This window comes from Suricata suricatta, chromosome 3, assembly GCF_006229205.1.
Source record: "Suricata suricatta isolate VVHF042 chromosome 3, meerkat_22Aug2017_6uvM2_HiC, whole genome shotgun sequence".
NCBI classification, from domain to species: Eukaryota; Metazoa; Chordata; class Mammalia; order Carnivora; family Herpestidae; genus Suricata; species Suricata suricatta.
Window position 1 is genome coordinate 28302758 of NC_043702.1, and position 22838 is coordinate 28325595.

The following is a 22838-nucleotide window of genomic DNA, read 5'->3' on the forward strand; positions in this document are numbered from 1 at the left end:
ACAGGGGGAAAACTTAATGACATTGGATCTTGTGATTTCTGCTTGGATATAACACCAAAAGCACAGGCAACAACAACAAAAACAAAAATTTGAACTTCATCAAAATTAAAAACTTTGTGCATTCAGTCCACTATCAAAAGAAAACTCAACTCATGGAATAAGCGAAAATATATCTGATAAGAAATTGATATCCAGAATATATAAAGAACTCCTGCAACTCAACAACAACAAAAACAAACAACCGAATTAAAAAATGGGCAATGGATTGAACACACGTTTCTCCAAAGAAGATATATAATAGCCAATGAGCAAATGAAAAAGAGCTCAACATCATTAGTCATCAGAAAGTGCGAATAAAACCCATGATGAGATACCCCGTTACAGCCTTTGGGATTAAGGTTACTGATGTTAAAAGGAAAACAAACAGAAAGCAAGTGTTGACACAGATGCGAAAACACTAGAACTTTGTGCATTGCTGGTGGAACTGTAAAACAACGCAGCTGCTGTGGAAAATGTTATGGTTATTTCTCAAAAAATTAAAAATAGGATTACCATATGCTCTAGCAATTCCACCTCTGGGTATAAACCCAAAATAACTGAAAGCAGGGTCTCAAACTGGTACTTATATGCCCAGGCTCACAGCAGCATTCTTCACGTAGCCAGAAGATGGAAGGAACAGCTCAAGTATCCATCCAGGGATGAAGGGATGAACAAAACGTGGGGTATATGTACCAAGGAGTATTACTCAGCCTTAAAGAGAAAAGGAAATGTTGCTATATGGTACTACATGGATGAACCTTGAAGACATTATGCTAAGTGAAATAAGCCGGTCACAAAAGGAAAAATAGTGTATGATTTTACTTATATGAGGTACCTGGGAAAAGTAGAATGGTAGTTGCCAAGGACTAGGGAAAGGAGGGAGGCGAGAGTTAATACTTAATGGATAAAGGGATTCAGTGAGAACATCCACTGAATGAACAATGAAAACATTCTGGAGATGGATGGCAGTGTTGGTGCACAATAATGTGAATTTACTTAATGCCACAGAAATATACACATAAAATGGTTTAAATGATTCACTGTTTTTAGCTGTAATTTAAAGGGAATCAGTGTATGAACTCTTCTTGGTTAAAGGTAGTTAAGATGCAAAGCTCAAAATTTTACTTCCTGGTCATGGCATGTTTAGTAATATCCCAGCATCAAAAAAAAAAAAAAAAAAAAAAAAAGGTGGGGTGTGAGGAACCACACGTGGGTGGCTCACCCGATTAAGCACCCAACTCTTGATTTGGACTCTGATCATGATCTTAAAGTTCACAAGATCGAACATCATGCCAGGCTTTGTGCTGACAGCATGGAGACTGCTTGGGATTCTCTCTCTCTTTCTCTCTCTCTTTCTCTCTCTCTGCCCCTCCCCCACTGTGCATGTGCGTGCTCTCTCTCACTCTCTCAAAATAAATAAATAAACATTTTTTTAACCCAGAATTGTATTCCTGATATCTTCACCTACTAAATGTTTCTGGTTGGGAAGTCTATAGATTATTCCATTTATTATAGTTTAATAATCATTACATTTCACTCCAAGCCAGAACACTATGAATAGCAGATGAAAGTATTTCTTGGGTTTTCTTTTGTTTGGGGACTTGGGGAGTGGGGAGAAGGAGGAGAAGCATGTGGATGTTTATCTGATTGGGCTCTTTCTTAGGGAAACTATCATACAAACACATGCTATTCGTGGTATTTGGTGCCACACCATACCCAGCTTTGTAATTAGCTCCACAAGGAAAACAGTTCACCTCACAACAAAATGCCTGATTCTAAGCCTGCCTCTGAGAGTCCTGATTGTTGCCAAGGGTTTAGGGAAGTCTCCCCTATGCCCCAGTGTACAAACACCATGCGGACACACTCTTGCCTCAAGCTGGCTTAGAGGATTGCACCCCACATCCTGCATAAATGGGCCACTTCCATCCAGGGGACCCAGTCAAGTTCACCTGCAGCCGTAAAACCAGGGTAGACCCTGCACATCACCCCTCCCCACAAATGTCCTCACAATTACTTCCAAACCCACCTTCTTTTTGAGCAAAACAATCCTTTATTGATAAAAGGGCAGTTCACAGCTTGGATTCCTTATACCTAGTAATTAATAGGTAACATTTACTGAGCACTTCTGCATGCCAGGTACTGTGCAAACCCCTTTACATGGAGGATCCCGTTTCAGCCAGGCACGGCCTCTGGGTGGGGGCTAGTATTACGTCCATGTTATTGGTAAGAAAACCGGAGCTTTAGAATAGCGGGTATGAATGGATATGACCCTTGAGTCCCCAGCCATCCTTCCCCCACTGTGTTACAAACAAGCTAGTAAAGGAAGTCAAAGAATATCTGACATTCTAAACAACCTAGCACAAATCATATTTTTCCCACAAATAAATGCCTGTACTATATCATTAAGGTGCCAACTTCCCTGCTTTGCACTGAAATAACATCACATCCTTGTGGGAGCACTGGTTATCACATGCTGACAAAAAGTTTAAATCGGGTGTGAGCAAAAAATAGAGGGTAAACGAACCAGTTCTTAGTAAATTCAGCCTGTTTCAAAGATTTATTTCTTCAGGCTGCGGACTCGTATGTTAGAGGATATTTCTCCAAAAAAGAAAAGCTTTTCTAGAGTGGTCAAATGCCTAACTTATAATTTGGGAACTCCAAACAGGAACAGCCTGGGTTCAGTTAACAAGGAAGAAGGAAATCCGGTAGAGGAAAAAAAAGAAAAGAAAAAGAAAGTTAAGGTAGAGTAACAAGAAAAGGTAAGCAGATAAACAAAATACTAAAGAAATGCCAGGATTTTAAACAAAATTATCTATCTGGAGTTCTCATTTGGGGCAGAGATGTGGACAAAAAAAAAACAACTGGCTACAGAAGGCCAGAGTATATGCGACTGTGTTCTCTGGTGTCAACAGTTCATAGATCATCTTCAGAGAGAGGAAGGTTGTCTAAAAGGACCAGAAATGTCCCCTATCCAACCCACAGATGTGTGTGATGAAAGACTAAGGGACTGAAAGTTCAGGTCATTCTCATCATGCCAACAATTCCCCAAGACCTGGACTTGTTTTTCTCTTCTAGAACGCGGAAATAATTATCACTAATAATAAAACCTGTTTTGTTGCTTCGAGGACCATATGAGGATTTAGACAGGAAGATGCCTCGGTAAGACTGTTTAGGTTCACTACAAAGGTACTATGTTACCTTTGCTGTTCTCAGTGGATGGCAGAGTGAACTGCAAGTTGACAATGCATTCAACTTAGCTGAAACAGTAAAAGGGAAGAAGACACATGGAAGATGGGGGACTCCCCGAAGTGTTGATTGATTTATATTGTTAACGGAGCCCATCTGCAGTACTCAAAAATCAATTTATTCATGGCCCTGGAATATTTCTTAGGATATGCCTGTAGATGTACTTAGATCTGACTTCTATAATTCCTCATTAGCCCCACTGAGGGCAGAAGGAAGTGATCCAGGAGCATGCGATGATCCTGTTTCCACTATCTACCAAGGGTTAAAATGTGCCAGCATGCCTCCCTCAAGTGGACACGCCATGCAGATAAGAAAAAGGTGAATGTCTTCGACTATATAATAATAGATCAAAATTAAACAGCAATAAAACCGTTATTAGCTGTCATGTCCTATTTATACTTCTGTTCATTGGTTTCTTTGAACTCAACTCTCTCTAATTAGTGTCTATCAGTAGAGGAGACTTATTTGAATTTCCATCCTTTTCATTTTTAGATAGAGAAACATTTAATTAACAAATAAATATCTTTCACAACATAATTGAAAGCAGACTTTGAACTCATTAATTTGAAATCCTTCAGATGAGGAAAAGTAGACTCTCTCTATTCTTTAGCCATGGGAGGCATCTATAAAATGTTTAAAAACAACAACAACAAAACAACAAAAAACTATCTGGCGCATCAAGCCAACTCATAGGTTTGGCTCTGCCCCAGAATGGGTATCCCATATAGAGAATTCACTTTTCATGTCACTCTATAAAAAGCAAAAACTGTAGTCTAATTTGCTATGAATGAACATGATTGTTTTCAACTTCTCACTATTCTGAGTAAAATACGGTAACTGGGTCTACCCTTTTTATAATAGAATCCCTAGCATTCGCTTTGATTAAAATTGTACTGAATTTATATAAATCCTAAACACAAGAGACTCCTTTGTAAAACCACAAAACTGCCAAGCGGATTATGAATGAATGAATTATGTGAATGAATGCGTCTTTCATAAGGTTAAAGGGTACCCACGTCATTTGTGAATTGAATACATTATGAGTACGTACATTTTGGAGAGGCATAAAATGTTTTTATTCAGAAGGACTTATACTCTAGGAATAATTACTCGGATATTAAAGATGGAGAAGACAGGATCTTCGAAGCAGGAATTTAACAGTATTTGAACTGTCAGTAAGGCCCGAGAAGGCCTTACTGACAGATTAGGTTGTTACTACTGATCACAAGGATTTTCCCTAACTATCCCCAGAGTTTGGACAGATATGAGTGGAGTCATCTGGACAAAATGACCCCCTGCGATGGGCTGACCTTTGGGTAAACAGGCCTGGAATCATGCCGAAGGGACTACAGAGCAGGAAACACATGTACAGTGTGCGGAGGGGGGCGCCGGCTCTCCTCCAGAATGCCTCACGTTCCTTCTTTGGCTCCCCAAGTAAAATCCACCTAGCTGAAATCACGCTTGTTGCATGCGAATAAAGGCAGTCACGGGATCAAGTAGGTGTTCCGAGATGAATCTGTCAGCAGTGGGACTGATGGGCTGACAGGGAGAGACAAGAGGTAATGACAAGAACACAATACAAAGAGAGGAGGAGGAATGCGTTCAAGGGAGAAACGTCAAGACTTAATAAGTGACTATTTATAGAGAGAAGATGAAGAAGGGAAAAGAGTCAAAGATGACTCCCCAGGTTCACTGTCAGATGGCTTGTAAAACAGTGGTACCACTGGGGGAAAGGAGGAAAGCAGACAAACAGCTCCCTTCCCGACTGACCTTACTCTCAGATTGGGTGATGACACCAAGCCCAGGCAAATGCATCGGGCAATTAAATGGTCCCGGGTTACTGTCTGGCTCCTGAGAGAAGGACGGTGGCCTGCTCTGTTAACAAAGCCTGAGAATAAGTGAAGACAGACTGACACTAATACAATAAAACCTTGGATTGCAGGTAACTTGTTCTGCGAGTGTTCTGCAAGACGAGCAAACATTTCTAATAAATTTCAACTTGATAAACAAGCGATGTCTGCCAATACAAGTACTACATGATGCTGAATGTCACATGATCCTGAGCCAATGATCTCTCTCTCTCTGGCTCTCACTCTCACTCTTGCTCTTGCTGTGGGTGATCATCAATGCAATGTCACATCTCCATGAAATCCTCAAAAGGAGGCAAAAGCAAGCATCATTGGATAGGTTCCTTGTTAAAGTTGCAAGAAAAGGAACAGATTCCATTGAGTCAATAGATAGCAGTGACTCTGTTAGTGATAGTGAAAGTTGTCCTACACAATAACCCTCCTCTCTTGCCTCCGTCACACCAGCCACGAAGGTTTTCAAAGGTAAGTGCAGGTTAGTTTATTTTTTCTTTATATTTTGTATCTCCTTTATTATTTTGTATTATAGTATTGTAATCATTTTTATATGATTATTTTTGGATTGTGGAATGAATCATCTGAGTTTCCATTATTCCTTATGGGAAAATTCACTTTGATATGCAAGTGCTTTGGATTACAAGCATGTTTCTAGAATGAATTATGTTCGCAAACCAAGGTTTTACTACAGTTTTTATACACAGCAGGAATGAGTCAACCTGTGCAGAAAGAGCAGGAAGCATTACCTAGAAACACACAATGAAGGAAAACTTTGAACTGCACAGCTCAGCGCAGACCGCTGAAAAGCACAGTGGCCATCAAATCAATCCAGAGTGAAGTGATCAAATATGGTCCAGACTACATGGGACACAAGAGTCAAAGCAATACTTTTAGAGCCCAGGCAAGAATCAGAAGTGAGGAAGGCTGGCTGTTCAGCAGCAAGGAGTGGGGGGGACTGAAGTCAACAACCTGTGCTAACCCTATGTAAAGAGGAGTGACCCTCACCCAAGACAATGGGCCCAGTCTTCAAGAGAATCACCTCACTCACCCTCTACCATTTACACTCTCATTCTCAAGCATTTGTCAATATCCAACATCTTTGTGTCTCCGTTGCTGTTGCTGCTCTTGCAATGTTTATGGTCCATCTTCTCCCACTAGAAGGTGAATTCCCTGAGGAGCCACAGAACCAACACTCACTCAACTTTCCATCAACAATGTGCTCACCTCCTGACTCCTCAGGGCTTCACCACCTGACACAAAATATCCAAACCCCTATCTCCTCACAGGCTTCTCAGCCTTTCACACTCACCGCTGACTGCTCCTCCATGTCTCCGCTAGTCTCTCTCCTGCACAGACTTTGTGAGGGATAAGATCGAGGTTCAAATCCCGTCTCTCTCTGCTACTGACTAGATGTTTGTTCTTTACGAAGACACTAACTATAAATCTCAACTGCCAAAAACAAGACAGTAAACAGTGGGAAACAATGGGAAGAAACAGAAAAAATTGTAACTTATGATTTACTTTCTCATTATAAGTAAATACCTTTGTACTTAATTTTTAATAAATAAATAAAAAGTAAATAAGTAAATAAATTTCACTGTGAAGGAGGGAAATAAACTAATAAATCTCAACTGCCACACCTATAAACATGTACATGACTGGATTTTTAGAGAAATCAGTGAGGTTTTTTTTTAATTGACTACAAGTGTAACACTAATGCCTAATGCTTTTAAGTTTCTTCACACTAGGCTTTCCCGTTCTCACCACACCAACTCCCTACTGCCTCCAAACAGACCAAAGTCTTTGCCTACTGATTCTGTAGGTCTCTTTCACTTCCTTCACCCTCAACCCTCTCTTCATCTCCCAAAAACTTACCCCTCACCTTCTCTTTAGGGCCAGCTCGATTGTTTATTCCTCCATGAGGTTTTCTTGGACTTCCCTGGTGCCCATGGGTTTTTGTTCTTACAACTAGCAACTACACTGACATGAACTACCAACTGCCTTGTTTCTGATGCCCATTCAATTATGAGCAATGGCAGGGACTGAGCATTACTCTTTACCACTTTTCCCAGGGTCTAGCACAGTGCCTGGTTCCAAACAGGTACTCAAGGGGCGCTTGGGTGGCTCAGTCAATTAAACATCCAACTCTTGGTTTTGGCTGAGGTCATAATCTCCCAATTCATAGATTTGAACCCTGCATCAGGTTCTGTGCTGATAGTGCAGAGCCTGCTTAAGATTCTGTCTCTCTCTCTCTGCCCCTCCCATGGCTTGCTCTCTCTCTCTCTCTCTCTCTCTCTCTCTCTCTCTCAAAAATAAATAAATAAATAAACATTTTTTAAAAACAAATACTCAATAAATGTTTGCTGAGCCAAGCAGAACTGAATGTCTAACAGACGTAAATCTGATTTATTGGAAACCACGAATGGACCCCTTGTTCCGTCATTGAGAATTAACCCACAGCAATAACAAAAACTACCACGTGGTCAGTTCTTGATTATCCACATTAATAGTTAATAGGGGGTGACAGTAATAGGGATGATCTAAGAACTGCTCATATAGGTAATTTCACCATCTTAGGTAATGTAAACATACAGTAAGTGTGATTTATCCAGCACTGAAAACTCAAGATCAAAGACATCTCTCCCACTGATCTGTCATTGTGCCAAAACTTCTCAACTTGAGGATCTTTTGAATGTCAATTTGATTATAACATGAAATTTCACAGAAAGCACTGTACTGTTTCTATCATATGAGTGTGTTCAATCATAAGTTCATTCAACAGCCATTTAGTGACAGCCTACAATATACCAGGCATTACATGCAAAACCATTACAGGCCTGAGTTTTATATACTACAATTCTGTAATAACTGCTTAGGAACACCTGGAAACCTGGGACAGAATGGTGAGGCCAATACAAGAGTTTGTATTATCATATAACCTAACAGTTAGCACTGCACCAGTTCTGAGAAAGGACCCTGTCCCTCTTTCAGCTGCCCCACACCAAGAACAAAGGAGCAGCTGGCTTCTGGATGGGCAGGAAATGTGGAACCAGCCTTGTTCTGCATTAGAGTGGAATATAATGATAATCACCATGATCTAAATTCATTTAGACATCTCTCTTCTCTCTCTTGAGTCTGGGATGGCGGAGAGTAGATCTAATGAGGAAAACAACTTTTGTTTCTCTAAATTGCTGTTAGGCTTTTTACATTGTGATAACCCTACTCACACCCAGAGTCCAGACATTTAGATAAGGACTTGAGTGTAGGATTCCAAACTGGCAAGGAGGATGAAATTACAGGCAGAGTGGGGCGCCTGGGTGGCTCAGTCGGTTGAGCATCCGACTTCGGCTCAGGTCATGATCTCACGGTTTGTGGGTTCTGTGCTTCAAAATTAGAGCCTGTTTCAGATTCTGTGTCTCCCTCCCTCTCTCTCTCTCTCTCTCTCTCTCTCTCTCTCTCTTTCTCTCTCTCTCTCTGCCCCTCCCCCACTCATGTTCTGTCTCTCTCTGTCTGAAAAATAAATAAAACAAAAAAGATGAAAAAAATTTTTTTAATTTTTTTCAAAAAAGGAATTACAGGCAGAGTCTGTACCCCATGCAATGGTTCTGAGCCGCAAATGGCTTACAAACTTCCTCTCCCAGACTGCTCAGTCTCCTGGGCAGAACCGCTGCTTGCTAGTGGTCCGTGGAGCTGTTTTGTGCGGCTGTGTACTGCTCCTGCCAGGTAGTGTCTCAAGTCCCCATTCTAAACGGCCAGTGTTGTGAAAGGTCGGACTCCTCTGCATAGAACAACCAGCAGAACTCAGTCCAAGATAAATGGGTTTCCCATTAGTCTCTAAATGAGACCCCAGTGGGTGTTGGGTCTGGAGATGATTGGCTATAATTCTGTGCAAAAGTTCAGCGTTGAGCAAGGTGAGATAACTAACCCAGGCAGGGACCAGGGGTTCTGGCTATCAGGTCCTGGAAACCGAGGAGAGTTTCCCTAGGTCAGTGCCGAAAGGGGAGGCAGGCCTCTGAGCCCAGTGCACCAGTGATCAGGACCAGGTTCTGGGCTTGGGAAACCAGTCCCTACCCCAAGACATCTCTACCAGGGGCATCATGGCACCCAGGTGAGCAAATACTGCAAAGGCGAGCTTCTTCTACATTGCTGCATTCCTTGCTGCTGTCACAGATTGTCCCCAACTCTATGGGACACCAGAAGTCCTGCCCCTGCCATGGAATGGCAAAACACATGCTCCATTAAGCCGGGCCCTCAAGTACCTGGTAGAGGTCCTCCCAAGTTCCCAGAAGTCAAAACACTACCAGATTCTTATAAGACCCCTGCTCAAATGGCTTCAGTTTTACTTAGCACAGTGGCATACCTACATGTCTAATCGCTAGTGCCACATACTTGGGGCTTGGGGGCTTTCCCCTATACACTGGCTAACAGAACACTAGTGGGGGTGGCCCCAACCCCTTGGAAGTTGATCGGGATACCCGAGCACAGGAGGCAGCAGCCTATGAGCCGGGGGATAAAATAACCTCTGTCCCAGGTGCCCCTGTTACCACCCATCGTGCCAAAACATCCAGTAACAACCAGCATGAATGAAAAACAGAGACACCTAACTATACCATGATACAAATGCAACATTTTCTAGAAAAATGTGTCCAAGGAAAGGGGAAGAAGGGCACTCATTGGCTCTCATGAGTCTTTGGAAATGGCTTCAAGGGTTTGCTTACAGCGGCTCAGATGCACCAGCTGGCTAGACTAGTCAAAGACCCCCAAATTCATAATTTGTTTAAAAATCCCAAGGTATCGAAGGCCCATTTTATTAGAGACACCTTAAATGAGCCCCCAGATTCGTCACCACAGCAAGGACACTCCCAAATGCATTTAGCCTCCAGGAGAGGAGATGCAAACAAAACACAAAAAGGGGATGTGCTCTGAGGAAGAGACCACTGCACACCTCCAGAGTCCACAGGGAAAGGCAGACACTCTACTTCTCCTGACTTGGATTTACCGAGTGACTTTAGGCTCACTGCAAGTAGGTAACTCTAGAGGAAGCACACCTCCTCTTATGTCAAATTGAGATGGGTCATTGGGTATATCGTTTTGCTGAGAATCATGTTCTCACGGGCCCCCTGACCATGTCTAACCCAGAGGAGATGCCCTTAGCACCAGAATCTAAGTTCTTCTTAAAGGGAAACTCCCCCCGCCCACCAAGCGTAAGAACATGCTGTTACAACTCACAGAAATGTCAGACACAATACAACAGGCTTTAGACTGCTTCAGTGCTGTAGCGAGACATGAAAAAAAATTTTCCTAAAGCCCAAAACTTCTTTGTTGGTAAAGGTAAACACAACCCATTGTCCCCTCAGCCTTGGCAAGGAACCCAATGGAGGAGCCCTAGGGGATTTAGGGGTTTCTGGGTCCCTTTTCTGTCCTCAATGACAGGTAGTGCCTTGAGCCATCCCCCTCCCTCTTGAGATGAGCATCAGGCCTCAGTGGGCCGCTCTGTTTCAGAAATCATCAGTCACGGTCCCTAAAGACTTAATCTTTGCATAACCCAAAAACAAGTTAGAAGCCTTTGCTTGGGCACTGAGGGCACTTCAAGTGAGTCCCAGCCATGCCATACAAACGCCAGTGAGGGCACATGCCATCGCCCCTCGGAACACTTCAGGCTCAGCAGCAAGATCCAAGATCCCATACCCTTATCTCTGAGAGGGGCCGCCAATGCCCCTGCCCTAGGCACCCAACAGTTCCCTGAACTTGTCTCTCCTCTGGGGACTTCTCTAATTATCCATTACAACACACATACGAGACACTTTATTACTTTCATTGACACTGGAGCCCAAATTACAGTGCTGCTCAGGAATCCCTCCAAACATAAGCCAGGGACAAGGCATAGCAGAATAGTAGAAGGCATTCCATTTCTATGGGATGTCACTATTGGAACAATCTTCATGAAAAATCTCTTAGTGGTGATGGCCCCTTTGACCCTACCCCTCCTGATACAGGTGTGGTTGCCTTGACATGCCATTGTGCCATCTGGAACAAACTCAAATTCCTGACCTTTCTAGTGAGAGCTGTATACAGGAGTCCATATGACTGCCAGCTCCCAATTAAGATGTTAAATGTCCCCCAAATATCACTTGTGACAGGGGACAGAGGGACTGCAGTCTATAATTCAAGATTTATTAAAGGAAGAAGTCATTAAACACACCATTTCTCCTTTCAATTCTCCCATTTGGTCGATATCATAGCTCACTACGAATGAGTGGGGTCTTACTTCAACTACTAAAATTTAAGTGCTCAGGCGCCCCCTATTGTAAGAGCTCAGGCTCCCATTCCCAACATTTTCCAGTTAACTGAGGACATCCGGAGGGCTCTAGGGCACTACTTTGCCATGATGGATCTAGCTAGTCCATTGTATTCAGTATCAATCACTGAGGAGTCCCAATGGCATTTCACCTTCCTATTCAAAGGCACCCAATATACCCTCGCCTGGCTGCCTGTGGGCCATCCTAAGGGCTGGCTATTGCCTACAGTCTTTGCCAGCAAGACCTGAATGCCCTTACAGTGTCCGCTTGCACCATGGGGCATTGTACTGATGACATTTTAATGGAGGACTCCTCAGAGGATGGGGTGGGAGAGGCCCCAACACAGCTAGTCACCCACCTACACCATAGACGGTGGCTACTGCTGCACATAGAATTCAAGGACAAGCCACAATTGTTTAATTTTTGAATATTAATTGGCCCTCTAAATGCCAAGACATTTCATTTGTGGTTAAACATCAGTTAGTAACTATTCAGCCCTCCATCATATGATGACAAGCCTAACATGTCTTATCATATTTTGCAGACAACACATCATTCTTAAACCCATTTATGCAGTTACAGGAAAATCATCCACATTTACTGTGGAGAGACTCAACAACAGCCTTACAGCCGGCACAAAGATCAATTCATCAGTTGACCCCCCAGGTCCCCACAGCTCCTCCTTCTGAGTTGAGGCACTGGCCATCAAGGACTGTACATCTTGGAGTCTATCTGTGAACTAAGCATGGCTCCTCCTGGCTGCCTTACAGGTTTCTGCACCTTATGCATGCCCTCCACAGCCACCCACTACAACCCCTTAGGACATCAAATTCTGGCCGCTTATTGGGCTTCGTTAGGAACAGAGGCCTTCGTGGGAATGGAGCCCACTCTCCTGTATACCTACATTACCATTATGACATGGACAAGGGATGCCTCCCAAAGGTGACTCACACAGCCACAAATGCCTCTCTGCTAAATGGAAATGGTTCCTTCAGGAAGAGATTAAACTTGATGTGACAGGTCTTTCCAAATTACAGGAGGATGTGGCTTCCCCAGCTCCTCAGTCGTCTCACTCCCCTTGAAGAACTGATGGACAGTGTCTTCACTGCCTTAGTCCCTGGTGACCTGGGATAAACCCCTGGGAAGAGCTGATGGAATGAGAAGGGGAGTCTGTGTATTTCCCCGATGGGAGCACCACCACTGTACCCAGTGGAGCCTAACGGAGGGCAGCAGGATAGCATCCTGCCAGCAGCACCACACTTATCAAAGATGGCCAGCCGGGTCAGTTCAGCTCACTGAGCTTGCAGCAGTACAAATGGCTGTGCAGAGCACCATTTCCCATGACAGGCCTCTTGTCCATATTGTTACTGACTCATGGGAGGTTGCTAACAGGCTAGAGTTTTGGTCAGGCCAATGGCGGCAAAACGATTTTCCCATTCAAGACCATCTCATTGAGGGTGCCCCAATTTGAAAGGTCATTGGCCAGGCACCAGTCATAACTAAGGTTACCCACGTTTCAGCACATTCAAAGGCTACCACTCCAGGAGCTGTCTTTAACTGAAAGGTAGATGCCCTGGCCCAAATCCAGGTCACCAGCAGTTGGAGCTCTCAGCCACCAACTCTTTACCAATGACTCCACCAGCTCCACCGGCTCCGCCCACCATCACCAAACCACACCCATCCCCCCAACCCATCCCCAACACACATGCATCAATCAATCCTTGGCTCCACCGCTCTGACTTTTCTTAGTCACCACTTCCACGCTCTTTATTCCCTAACCAAAGGGTCCCATATCTCTTTAGGTCATGGGGGAGCTGCTGCCACAGTGACCTGGGCCCACCAGAGGGAATTCTGCTTGTTCTGAATTGCAGATTATGCTCCCCCAATGAGATGGCCTTGAATGGGAAAATCGTTTTGCCGCCATTGGCCTGACCAAAACTCTAGCCTGTTAGCAAACTAAATACTGCACACTGCCCTGTCATGCTACAGTTCTGGGAGGGGACCACCCTTTTAGCCTCTGGCGGGTTGATTTCATAAGGCCATTTCCTCTGTCAGCAGGCACTATTCACTTCACAATTAATGTATGGATAGTTCGTTCTACTGCCCTGTTGCTTGCTACAGCCACCAGGAACACCTCTACGAGCAGGTAATCTCTTTTTTTTCTAAGTACATCCTGTCCCCATTTGGTCCTCCAGATATCACTGACTCAGATCAAGGATCTCATTTTATTGCCCATATAACACAGCACTGGGCTCTCCTACAGGGCATCCAATGGTACTTTCATCTCCCAGGTTGCTCCTTAAGTTATAGGGCAGTAATTGGACTCCTAAAGGGACTTTCTGGCTGCCAGGGCACTTACTACTTTAAACGGTAGGCCATATGGCCAGCATGATCCTCACACCAACTGGGTTCACCAGGCCATGCTGCCTGTGATTGTGATCATGGGGGAATCCGATGCCTTCATTTTACAGGACAATGTTATCTAAAATTTCCCCAACAGTTCTGAGTCCCTTTACAGATTTAAAATGTTGGTCATCTTGCAAGCCAATCAGGGGCAAGGGGGCTATGACCCCCTAGTCATAGTTAGTCCTGTTCCCTAAGAACACAGACCCACTGTGCTGCTGCTGGAGCACACTTACCTGCTTGACATGCAAATCCCACCTGAAATTCCAAGGTATAGTGGCTTTATGGATGGCTCGTTTCTCCTAACCATACCTCCCCCAAAGAAGGTGGAAATAATTACACCAGGACCCACTGAAGGGATGGCGTGGAGTTCTAAAAAGGGGGAAGAGGCACTCGGGCTGGTCGCCACCAGCAGTATGAGGAGATGACAGTAGGGCAATACAACTACACACTTGGTGCCTACCCCACTTTGGAGGAGGCTACCAGTGAACTGGTGACCCACAATAACCCGATAATAGATCTTCACATGGGGCAGTCAGTGCGCAGGTGAAAACTAGAAAATACAGATGCTCACAATTGCTGGCCTTATTCTGTGCCTTGTGTGCCATCGGGGTCATGGGGCTTCTCCTCAACCCACAGAAGCAAACTAGAAAGTCGCTGGACCATAAAGCACACAGCCACAACTGCATCCCAGTGTGGGAGGCCAGCAGGTACTGGAAGTCATCCCTTGGAGGGGTTGTGCCCAAAAGCCACCAGGTATGGATGCTAGCTTAATACAGCCCAGTGTATTCAGCCGGAGTTACTGGGAGGTAGGTGTGGGCCTTAATAATTTACTTTTAGGTGCCTAATTCAGCAGTACCTTATCCAGTCCCTGTGAGGAATAGTAGCAGGATAGTACCATCTCTGGTAACACAGAGCCAAGCATTAAATTGTTGAGAGCATATAACTAAGCATTCTTTAAACCAAGCTACACATGAGCCCCCCACCCTTACTATTTATGGTTGGAGACCTCCTTGTAGAAGGGTACTGCCTAATTATTTACAAGGTGCACCCTGACGACCTCCCAGATTTACCGAGAATTTGTGATTCTAGTAAATGTTCCTGACAGCTCAAGCAAACCATAATCTGGGCACCCCAAATCTCTGCAACCTTATTAGCCCTCTGAATCCCTCAGTTCCTCTCCTGGGTAACTACCCGACAGAGTCACCCTCTCTGGGATGGCTCCCTCCACCTGTGACAATGCTGGAGATGACAACATCCAAGCCCACGACGTCATGGGACACAACCCCATCCCAAACACTGCCTCTGCAACCCTCCACTACCGCTGAGATGACACCCAGGGAAGGCACAGGAGACTTGGTTGAGGAACGGAACACCTGTTTACCTCCCTGAAGACCCCCTTGAGCGGTGCTTTGCAGTTAACGATGTGTTTACCCCCAGAACCCCTTGCTTCCCACAGTGTTTGCTGCTCAGCTGTGAGGTGGGACTCCGGCTGCCAGGGGGCTCTCTGCTGTGCCTCTGAGTTTGGAAAGGTCAAGGTATGCGTCCATCTCACAACCTTATGGGAGCCCCTTTAAACACTTCACTTGGTTGCTTGTCTTCTCTACTCTGATTAGACTGACCCCCATTATGCATCCTACTAGGAGCCGGCGAATTTAATTTCCATTGAAAGGACCCCTTCTTGGCTGCAGGTGCTGCCACCACCACAGCATCCCCCTCTACACCCTCTAGAAGGACAACAGTTACAGGGCCAGTTATGGTTGGAGACCTCCTTGTAGAAGGGTACTGCCTAATTATTTACAAGGTGCACCCTGACGACCCCCCAGATTTACCGAGAATTTGTGAACCCTTCCCCACAGCCACTACTCACGAGTTCCTGTTCACGCCCTCCAACAGTCTTAATATTTTTATACAAAGGACAGAAATCAAGCTCATTTTTTTTTGGCCGCTGTAACTACTGGGCACGTTACCAGGCTCAACAAAGGCTATTTCCCAAGTGAGAGGTCTGCTCGGCTGCCTTATTGACTCTGCCCCCATTTGCCCCACAGAAGGCACTCCACCAGTCCCTGCAGCTTGCCCACAGCTCTCTGCGGTGCCCAGCTGCTCCCATGCAGGACACTTTGCGAGACGGCACATGGCACCTGGGAGGAGTCCGCATGTGCCCTTTACAATCCTCCATATCTGCCCAGGCACCAACGCCACATGGATGAATACGACCTACACCTCGTCCCAAGGAGCACAACCCTCTCAACCTCCAGCACATCTGCATCCCTGCTGGCCCTGGGAAATCCTGTCTGTCTATATCAGTGTAGGCTAGTCTCCCCAGGACCACCCTTGCAAACCACCAAACGGAACCCCCAATCTGTCTTCCTGCCTCGCTCACATCAAAAGTGCACAGTGTTCGCCCCCATTATGTCAGGCGTAGTCCTGCTACTATCCCTCATAGGGACTGGACAAGGTACTGCTGAATTAGGCACCTGAAAGTAAATTATTAAGGCACACACCTGCCTCCCAGCAACTCCGGCTGAATACACTGGGCTGTTACACCAAAACCTAGTCTTAATGCAACAACAACATGATTCTCTAGCAAAGACGGTTTGGGATAACCGTTTAGCTTCAAATCACCCCCTGGCCGAGGAAGGTGTATGCGCTGTAAAGGCACCACCTGCTGCATGCACATTAGTAATTCTGGACAAAGTCAGAGAAACTCACAAAAGATGGCCCAAGTATTTCATAACCTACAAGTATTTCATAACCTCGCCCAAGGTTTTTTACCAAACAACTACCTGAACCTTATCCAAGGGCTTTATTTTCTTGGCTGGATCTCAACAAAAGAAGGAAATGGTTATGGACAGGATTTCAAACTGTCATTTGTCTACGGATATTGCTGACTGGCATTTTTGCTTTGTTCAAATGTTTCATGTGCTATGTGACCAAAACTCTGGATTGGCTTTTAATATCTCCGCCATCTTGACAGTGCCCAAAATTTTTCCTGAAGATGAATTCCTAAGCATCACGGGGTCAATTGTGATGAGAAAAGCAACTTTTTTTGTTGTTCCCAAGCTGCTGCCTCGGCATTTTACAGCACCCTGTTCACACCCGAGTCTGGACATTTAGGTAAGAACTTGAGTTTAGGATTCCCACCCTCAGTTCCCGCTTTGGTTTTCCCAGGACACCTTTAAAATAACCACTTAGGGGGCACCTAGGTGGCTCAGTAGGTTAAACGTCCAACTCTGGATTTCAGCTCAGATCATGATCTCACGGTTTATGGGATCAAGCCTGGCCTTGGGCTCTGCACTGAGCCTGCTTGGGATGATGTCCTTCCATCTTTCTGCCCCTCTCCTGCTCATACACTTTCTCTCAAAAAAATAAATAAACATTTAAAAAAATAAAACAAAATAACCATTTAGGAGGTAAGTCCTTGAAAACTTAGTGACCTCAGCCCCAACCACCTCATAAGTAACAGGTGCCTCCTCCTCTGCTTTGTCCTGCACATCATGACTTGGAATGGAGGACCACTCACATGCTCAGGGCGCTACCTCTCAACCCCTGTGTGGGTGGCTTGTGTCCCCTCATTCTGCATATTCTTAATTCCATACACCAGCTCCGGCTCCCACCACAGTAAAGAAGGTAACAAAAGACTGAGCTGTGTGCAACCAACTAAAGTCAAAGGAAATGACCTTTCTTTTTCCCTAGCCCCTGTGCTATGCAGTGTGCTTCTTGCATCCCTTCCCAACAAGAAGAGAAAAGAATCCCAAGGGAGCAGGATACAGGGCAAGTAATTTTTGACTAAAGGAAAGTTTCAAGAAAAGGTGTGAAAGGGAGAGAATATACTATCCTAAATATACTTTTTGACAGAAAGACTATTTTAGGCTGATTATTTCTAAGAAACAGCAGACACTGGAGAAGTTCTGAAAACCAGAGCACAAGTTACCCTTCTGTAAGAGTGGTTTACATTTTATAAGAAATCTCCATTTGTAAGGGTCTCTCTCTCTCTCTCTCTCTCTCTCAGGAAGACAATGATTCTAAATATCTAGAAACTCTCATCAATGGAGAAAGCAGAGTCTTATCTTGCCATTGTTTACTGTGCTTTTCCTGATAGCTTCCCACAACTGGATCCTCACCCACCCCCAAAATCTTCTTTTGTCTCTACCTGAAGATATTATCTAAGGTAGTGACTTGGGCCATCCTGGAGAGTTACTCAGTTTTCCTGGGTCTCCCCCCTGCCTGCATACAGACAGTACATATGTTATAAAACTTCTGTTTGTTTCCTATTAAGCTGTCTTTTATTGCAGGGTGTGGCTCAACCAAGAACTTAGAAGAGTAAAGGGAAATTTATTTTTCCTCCTCTACAGGTTCATTAACCTTCTTAGGAACAGAGCTCATAGGATTATCTCTGAATGAATGAATGAATGAATCTAAATTGTTTCTCTCTCTTTTTAAATGTATGGTCCATTTTAATAATATATTACATTAGTGGTTCATAACATGCTTACAACTAGTAACCATCCATTTTTGTCTTGGGGCACCTGGGTGGCTCAGTCAGTTAAGTGACCAACTGTGGCTCAGGTCATGATCTCGCAGTTTGTGAGTTCAAACCCCACGTCAGGCTTTCTGCTGTCAGCCTCAGATCCTCTGTACCCCACCTCTCTCTGCCCCTCCCCACTTGCGTGCTTGCTCTCTCTCTCTCTCTCTCTCTCTCAGTCTCTCTCTCTCAAAAATAAACATTAAACAATAAAAAGAGGTAAGTCTTGGTAACAAGGCAAAATTAAATTTTTCCATTTCAGACCCTGAAATTTCTAAAAGGTCCTAAACTGACTTCCTAGTAAGTAAGAAAAAATTTACACTAACTCATCAGAAAATAGAACTGTATACAAAGAAACTTGAATTATGCACCAAAACTCAACCATTTCAATCCAAGGTGACCACATTCCCTACTTGCACTAGACCATCTTGGTTTATGTCTATTATCCTAGCATGACTACTGAGCATGCTCACTGTAACTCTCAAAAATGGCACAGTTTGGACAATAAGTTATGCATCACCCTATCTGGAGCCAAAAAGATTCCTAAACAATCTCTGACAAAGAGAACTTTAAGGTTTTAGAAACATTGCTCTTACAGGGTGCTTTGCATCATCTGTTTTTAAACTCATGAACTATGAAAGAGTTAACATTTTCACCTGCACAGCTGTAAAGTAATAAGAACTGATCAACACGCAATGTTAAATACAAAGTTCTGCCTTGCAACCTATATCTGGGAACTTCCCTATCCACCTCTACCCCCAAGCTAAGGATCCATGAGAACGGCACAGTGATTCAGCATTTCTAAGGCATTCATTAAAATGTGCCTGAGTGCCATGAAATCAGGAGAGGAAAAATAGGTACATAATACACATATTAAAACCAAAACTTCTTTTATAAAGGCAAAGATGATGAGATTCTATAGAATCTCTCCTACTGAAACATTTGTAAAGCAGCTGAACTGACAAGTCTCTCTCATGACTATTATTAGGCAAGTCATCTTAAGATACAGCACGAAACAGGGAGCATTTTTTGTCACCTAGTTCAGGAAATGCTTAAAAACAGAAATAAAAAGGAAATCACAGAACACAAAGGGGAATTTCAGGGAATCCATGACACAAGACACCATTTATACCTGTCTGGGGGCACTTTTTAGAATCTGGCTTATCTAATTTTGTGTCTCCTGGAGGTCAGACCATGTCTTGCTCATCTGTGTACCCCTTATCTCTTATCTCTGAATCTTTAGCATACTCCTTTGCACAGGAGAAATGTGCAACAAATGTGTGTTAGAATTAAACTAGTAATAAAAGGAGAAAAATACTTCCCAATATAATTTCTGTGTAAGCATTTTTTTCTCAGATAAAAGAACCCCACCACCACCACGTTTGGGGGTAGAAATGGAAGAGAATCATTCCAACGGCAAGTATGTGTTTCATGGTGAGAAATCTACATGAGTGGCAGGAGAAGGTTTAACAAGCCATATTACCATAAAAAAAATTAAGATATAGAGGAATCAAATCATGTCCCACCCAACAAAGCAACCACATAACATTAGACCAGAAGAGAGGCATCAGTCAGAGCCTTCAAAGCCTGAGTTATAAAAATATCCCTCTGAAAAATTTTTAAGAGTCAGCTCAGGAGGGATTGAGCATTCTTTGAAATACACTTTAAGGCAAGTTTGTGTGTGTGCGTGCATGCATGTGTGTGTGTGTGTGTGTGTGTGTGTGTGTGTGTGTGTGTGTGTTATTCCTCCAATACCATATGCAAAGGCACTGGAGTTCGAGAACCTGCCACTCAACCTTAGAAGGTTCCATTAATTAGGAAAGCCATAAAATGGGTCTCAATGCATTTACCAAGAGGGCCTTGGATTCTTCTTCCTTAAAGTCACCATCCACTCTTCCTATCAATAAGACAAATGGGCAGACGGGACCCAGGAGTCAACCTATCAACTTACATAGGAGCAGATGTCAGGGCTGTGAGAACAGTCTTACTCATCTCAGCCAAGGTGGGTACAGCCACTTCACAATACTGTGAAACAAAATGAACCGCTCCAGTAATATTCAACACAAAGGAAGCATTTTCTCAGAAACTTGACTTGTAAAAAATAATAAAAAGGAAATTTTCGGGCAGCTTGAAGTTTATTGTAGCCGTTTTACAATCTTTGGAAAGTCACCCAAAAGCCTTGACTTTCTAACTCCTCATTTGTAAAATAGGAATAAATACCATTACCACTTACCTATATTTTAGAAAACTAATAAAAACAACGATGTGAACCACAGATACTTTTCCTAAATACTAGATGTTAGACAGTTACTGCTTTTGTCAATTGAACAGGTAGAGTCCAAAGTAAAATGTCTGACATACAAACTCTGTTCTCGGCTCCTGGTAAAGAACACTGATGACCAACCCACCGTGTAAATCTGCTTGGCATCTGAAATATTACTAACTCAAATAAACAGCAGTGAGCAAGAAAAAAAGATCCTTCAAACTCTTTGGACATTAAGCCCCTTCGTCTTCCGTTGAAAGCCTTTTAAAAAAAACCAGTGCCACGTTCTGAACCAACTGGAGAGTCCAGCAACGACTCACAGTGAATGCAGACAGAATCCTGAAGGACTGTGCTGGCCACACTTGGTCTCTATATTACATAAACAGTCTGTATAGATTTGCCACAATCTTTTTAAATGTCGAGTTGTTTACCTACTGAAAATATATCAGAAAAAAGTATCCTTTCCTATGATAAATTAAAGAAACTTTAAATTAAATTTAATCACTCGGTTTCTAAGTGACAGACTGATAGGTGCTCTGCAGACAAACAGCCTCTCACAGCACCTTTTGTGTGCAGACTGAAAGGAGTTTTCATCATGGGATATAAGACACTGCACCCTTATATAAAGCCTCACAGACATAAGTCAGGACCATAAACATACTCACTTAACTACCATTCAGTGTCCAATGCAAGTGAAAGACACACGGACCACATTTCAGCTACTGGATTTGAAAAGTCATAAGAAATTCGAATTCCACATTGGAGTCAGAGACGGGGAAAAAAAACCCAGCAACCCTATCCCAGTAGATCCCAGGTTGACTTCCTCCAGTCTCTCCTCTATCATAATATTAATCGATTTCCTAATAAAATGCTGCAGTAAAATTTGTGAAATCAGATTCTGGCAGAAAATCAAATCAAAGGCCAACTCTCCATGGCAGTTACTTCGATATACCTAGACCCATGCCTACCTTGTTATGTTTTTGCTGGTGTCTTGTCTTTGTGTCAAGAACATGATAAGGGCTTTCCGAGTCTTGGTTGATGTAATATATGAGTCTTGAAGGCAGTGTGATTTCTCTCTGCATTGCATTACTGTAACTAGTATTACTGCTGTTATTCTGTTGCACTGTGTTGCCTTCATCTGCCAGGACTCCCAAATTTTTTTCTGCAGTTTCATTCCAATGCGGAGCTAGGGGGGGTGGAGCACAGAGATACACAGATACACACATATACCCAATAAATACATAAGTACTACAATGTGTTTTTTCATTAACTGCAAAAACAAAGTTTTCTATTTATAAGCAGATAAGAAGTAGAGGCACAGCAAAGCAAGTTATCCCAACAACGAAATGGCCTGGATAAGTTAACAGCCGGCGAGGCTTATACAATAATGTACTATTTGTTTTTATTTGTGTTTCTCGTGTATATTTCTAACAAGTCTCAAATCTATACTTCTAAGTATGTGGAGTCGCGGGGTGGGGGGGGCGGAATGAACTTGAAGGAAGACATTAAATGTACATGCTCAGAGGAGGTTCTGACCCTCATCTCCCTCTTTGAGTCTCTAGAAGCTCTGTGGGACTCTGGCTAGGAGTATCCCATCTGAGAGCTAAGAACGCACCCAAGATAACTTGAGTGCTGAATTCATGGGCGCCGGCTGTTATTTGATTCATTAAACAACATAGACATTTCTTTTTCTTTAAACTTTGAGACCAGCAAAAATTCTTTGCCATAGAGGGAAGCAGATCCTGGCAGCTTTCCAATTCTTTTTATTTTCCTGCCAAGGCCAGCTTTCTGCTTCCACTGATCTCCAATCATCAATGTATTGAATATCATATTATCTTAATTGCTCATTATAACGACAAGCATTTTGAGAATTACAAACTAAAGGTTTATATCCCTGAAGTTTCCCTCCCCCATCTTAAGTCCAACAGCAGTGAATAAACCCAGTAGGCGACTTGAGGAAACAACACATTACCACTATTATTATTACAGGCTCCCGCATTCACATTCAGGCTCTCCACCCAAGAAGCAACTTGCTTCCTCGCTGCATTTACCGTCCACCGGTTTCCCCTCCGCCAAGTTACAGAGATCGCTGAGGGGCCCCGCGGCCGCTAAATACCCTCCAGCGGAACCGACAGTAATTGGAATGGGTTTTTAGTGAATGCAATAGAAGGACTTCCAAAAGTGAACTGGAATGAACAGGG

At 43.6% G+C, this 22838-nt stretch overlaps 1 protein-coding gene across 1 annotated transcript in view; it reads right to left on the reverse strand.

Annotated features, from left to right (window-relative positions):
* The window catches only part of LOC115287490 (disintegrin and metalloproteinase domain-containing protein 23-like), a 194387-nt gene extending 172579 nt beyond the window's left edge, over window positions 1-21808 (reverse strand). The window contains exon 1 of the mRNA XM_029933979.1: window positions 21606-21808. Within this exon, the coding sequence (XP_029789839.1) occupies window positions 21606-21719 (114 nt within the window). The 5' untranslated portion in view covers window positions 21720-21808. The remainder of the gene's footprint in view (window positions 1-21605) is intronic.
* Window positions 21809-22838: the final 1030 nt, after the last annotated feature.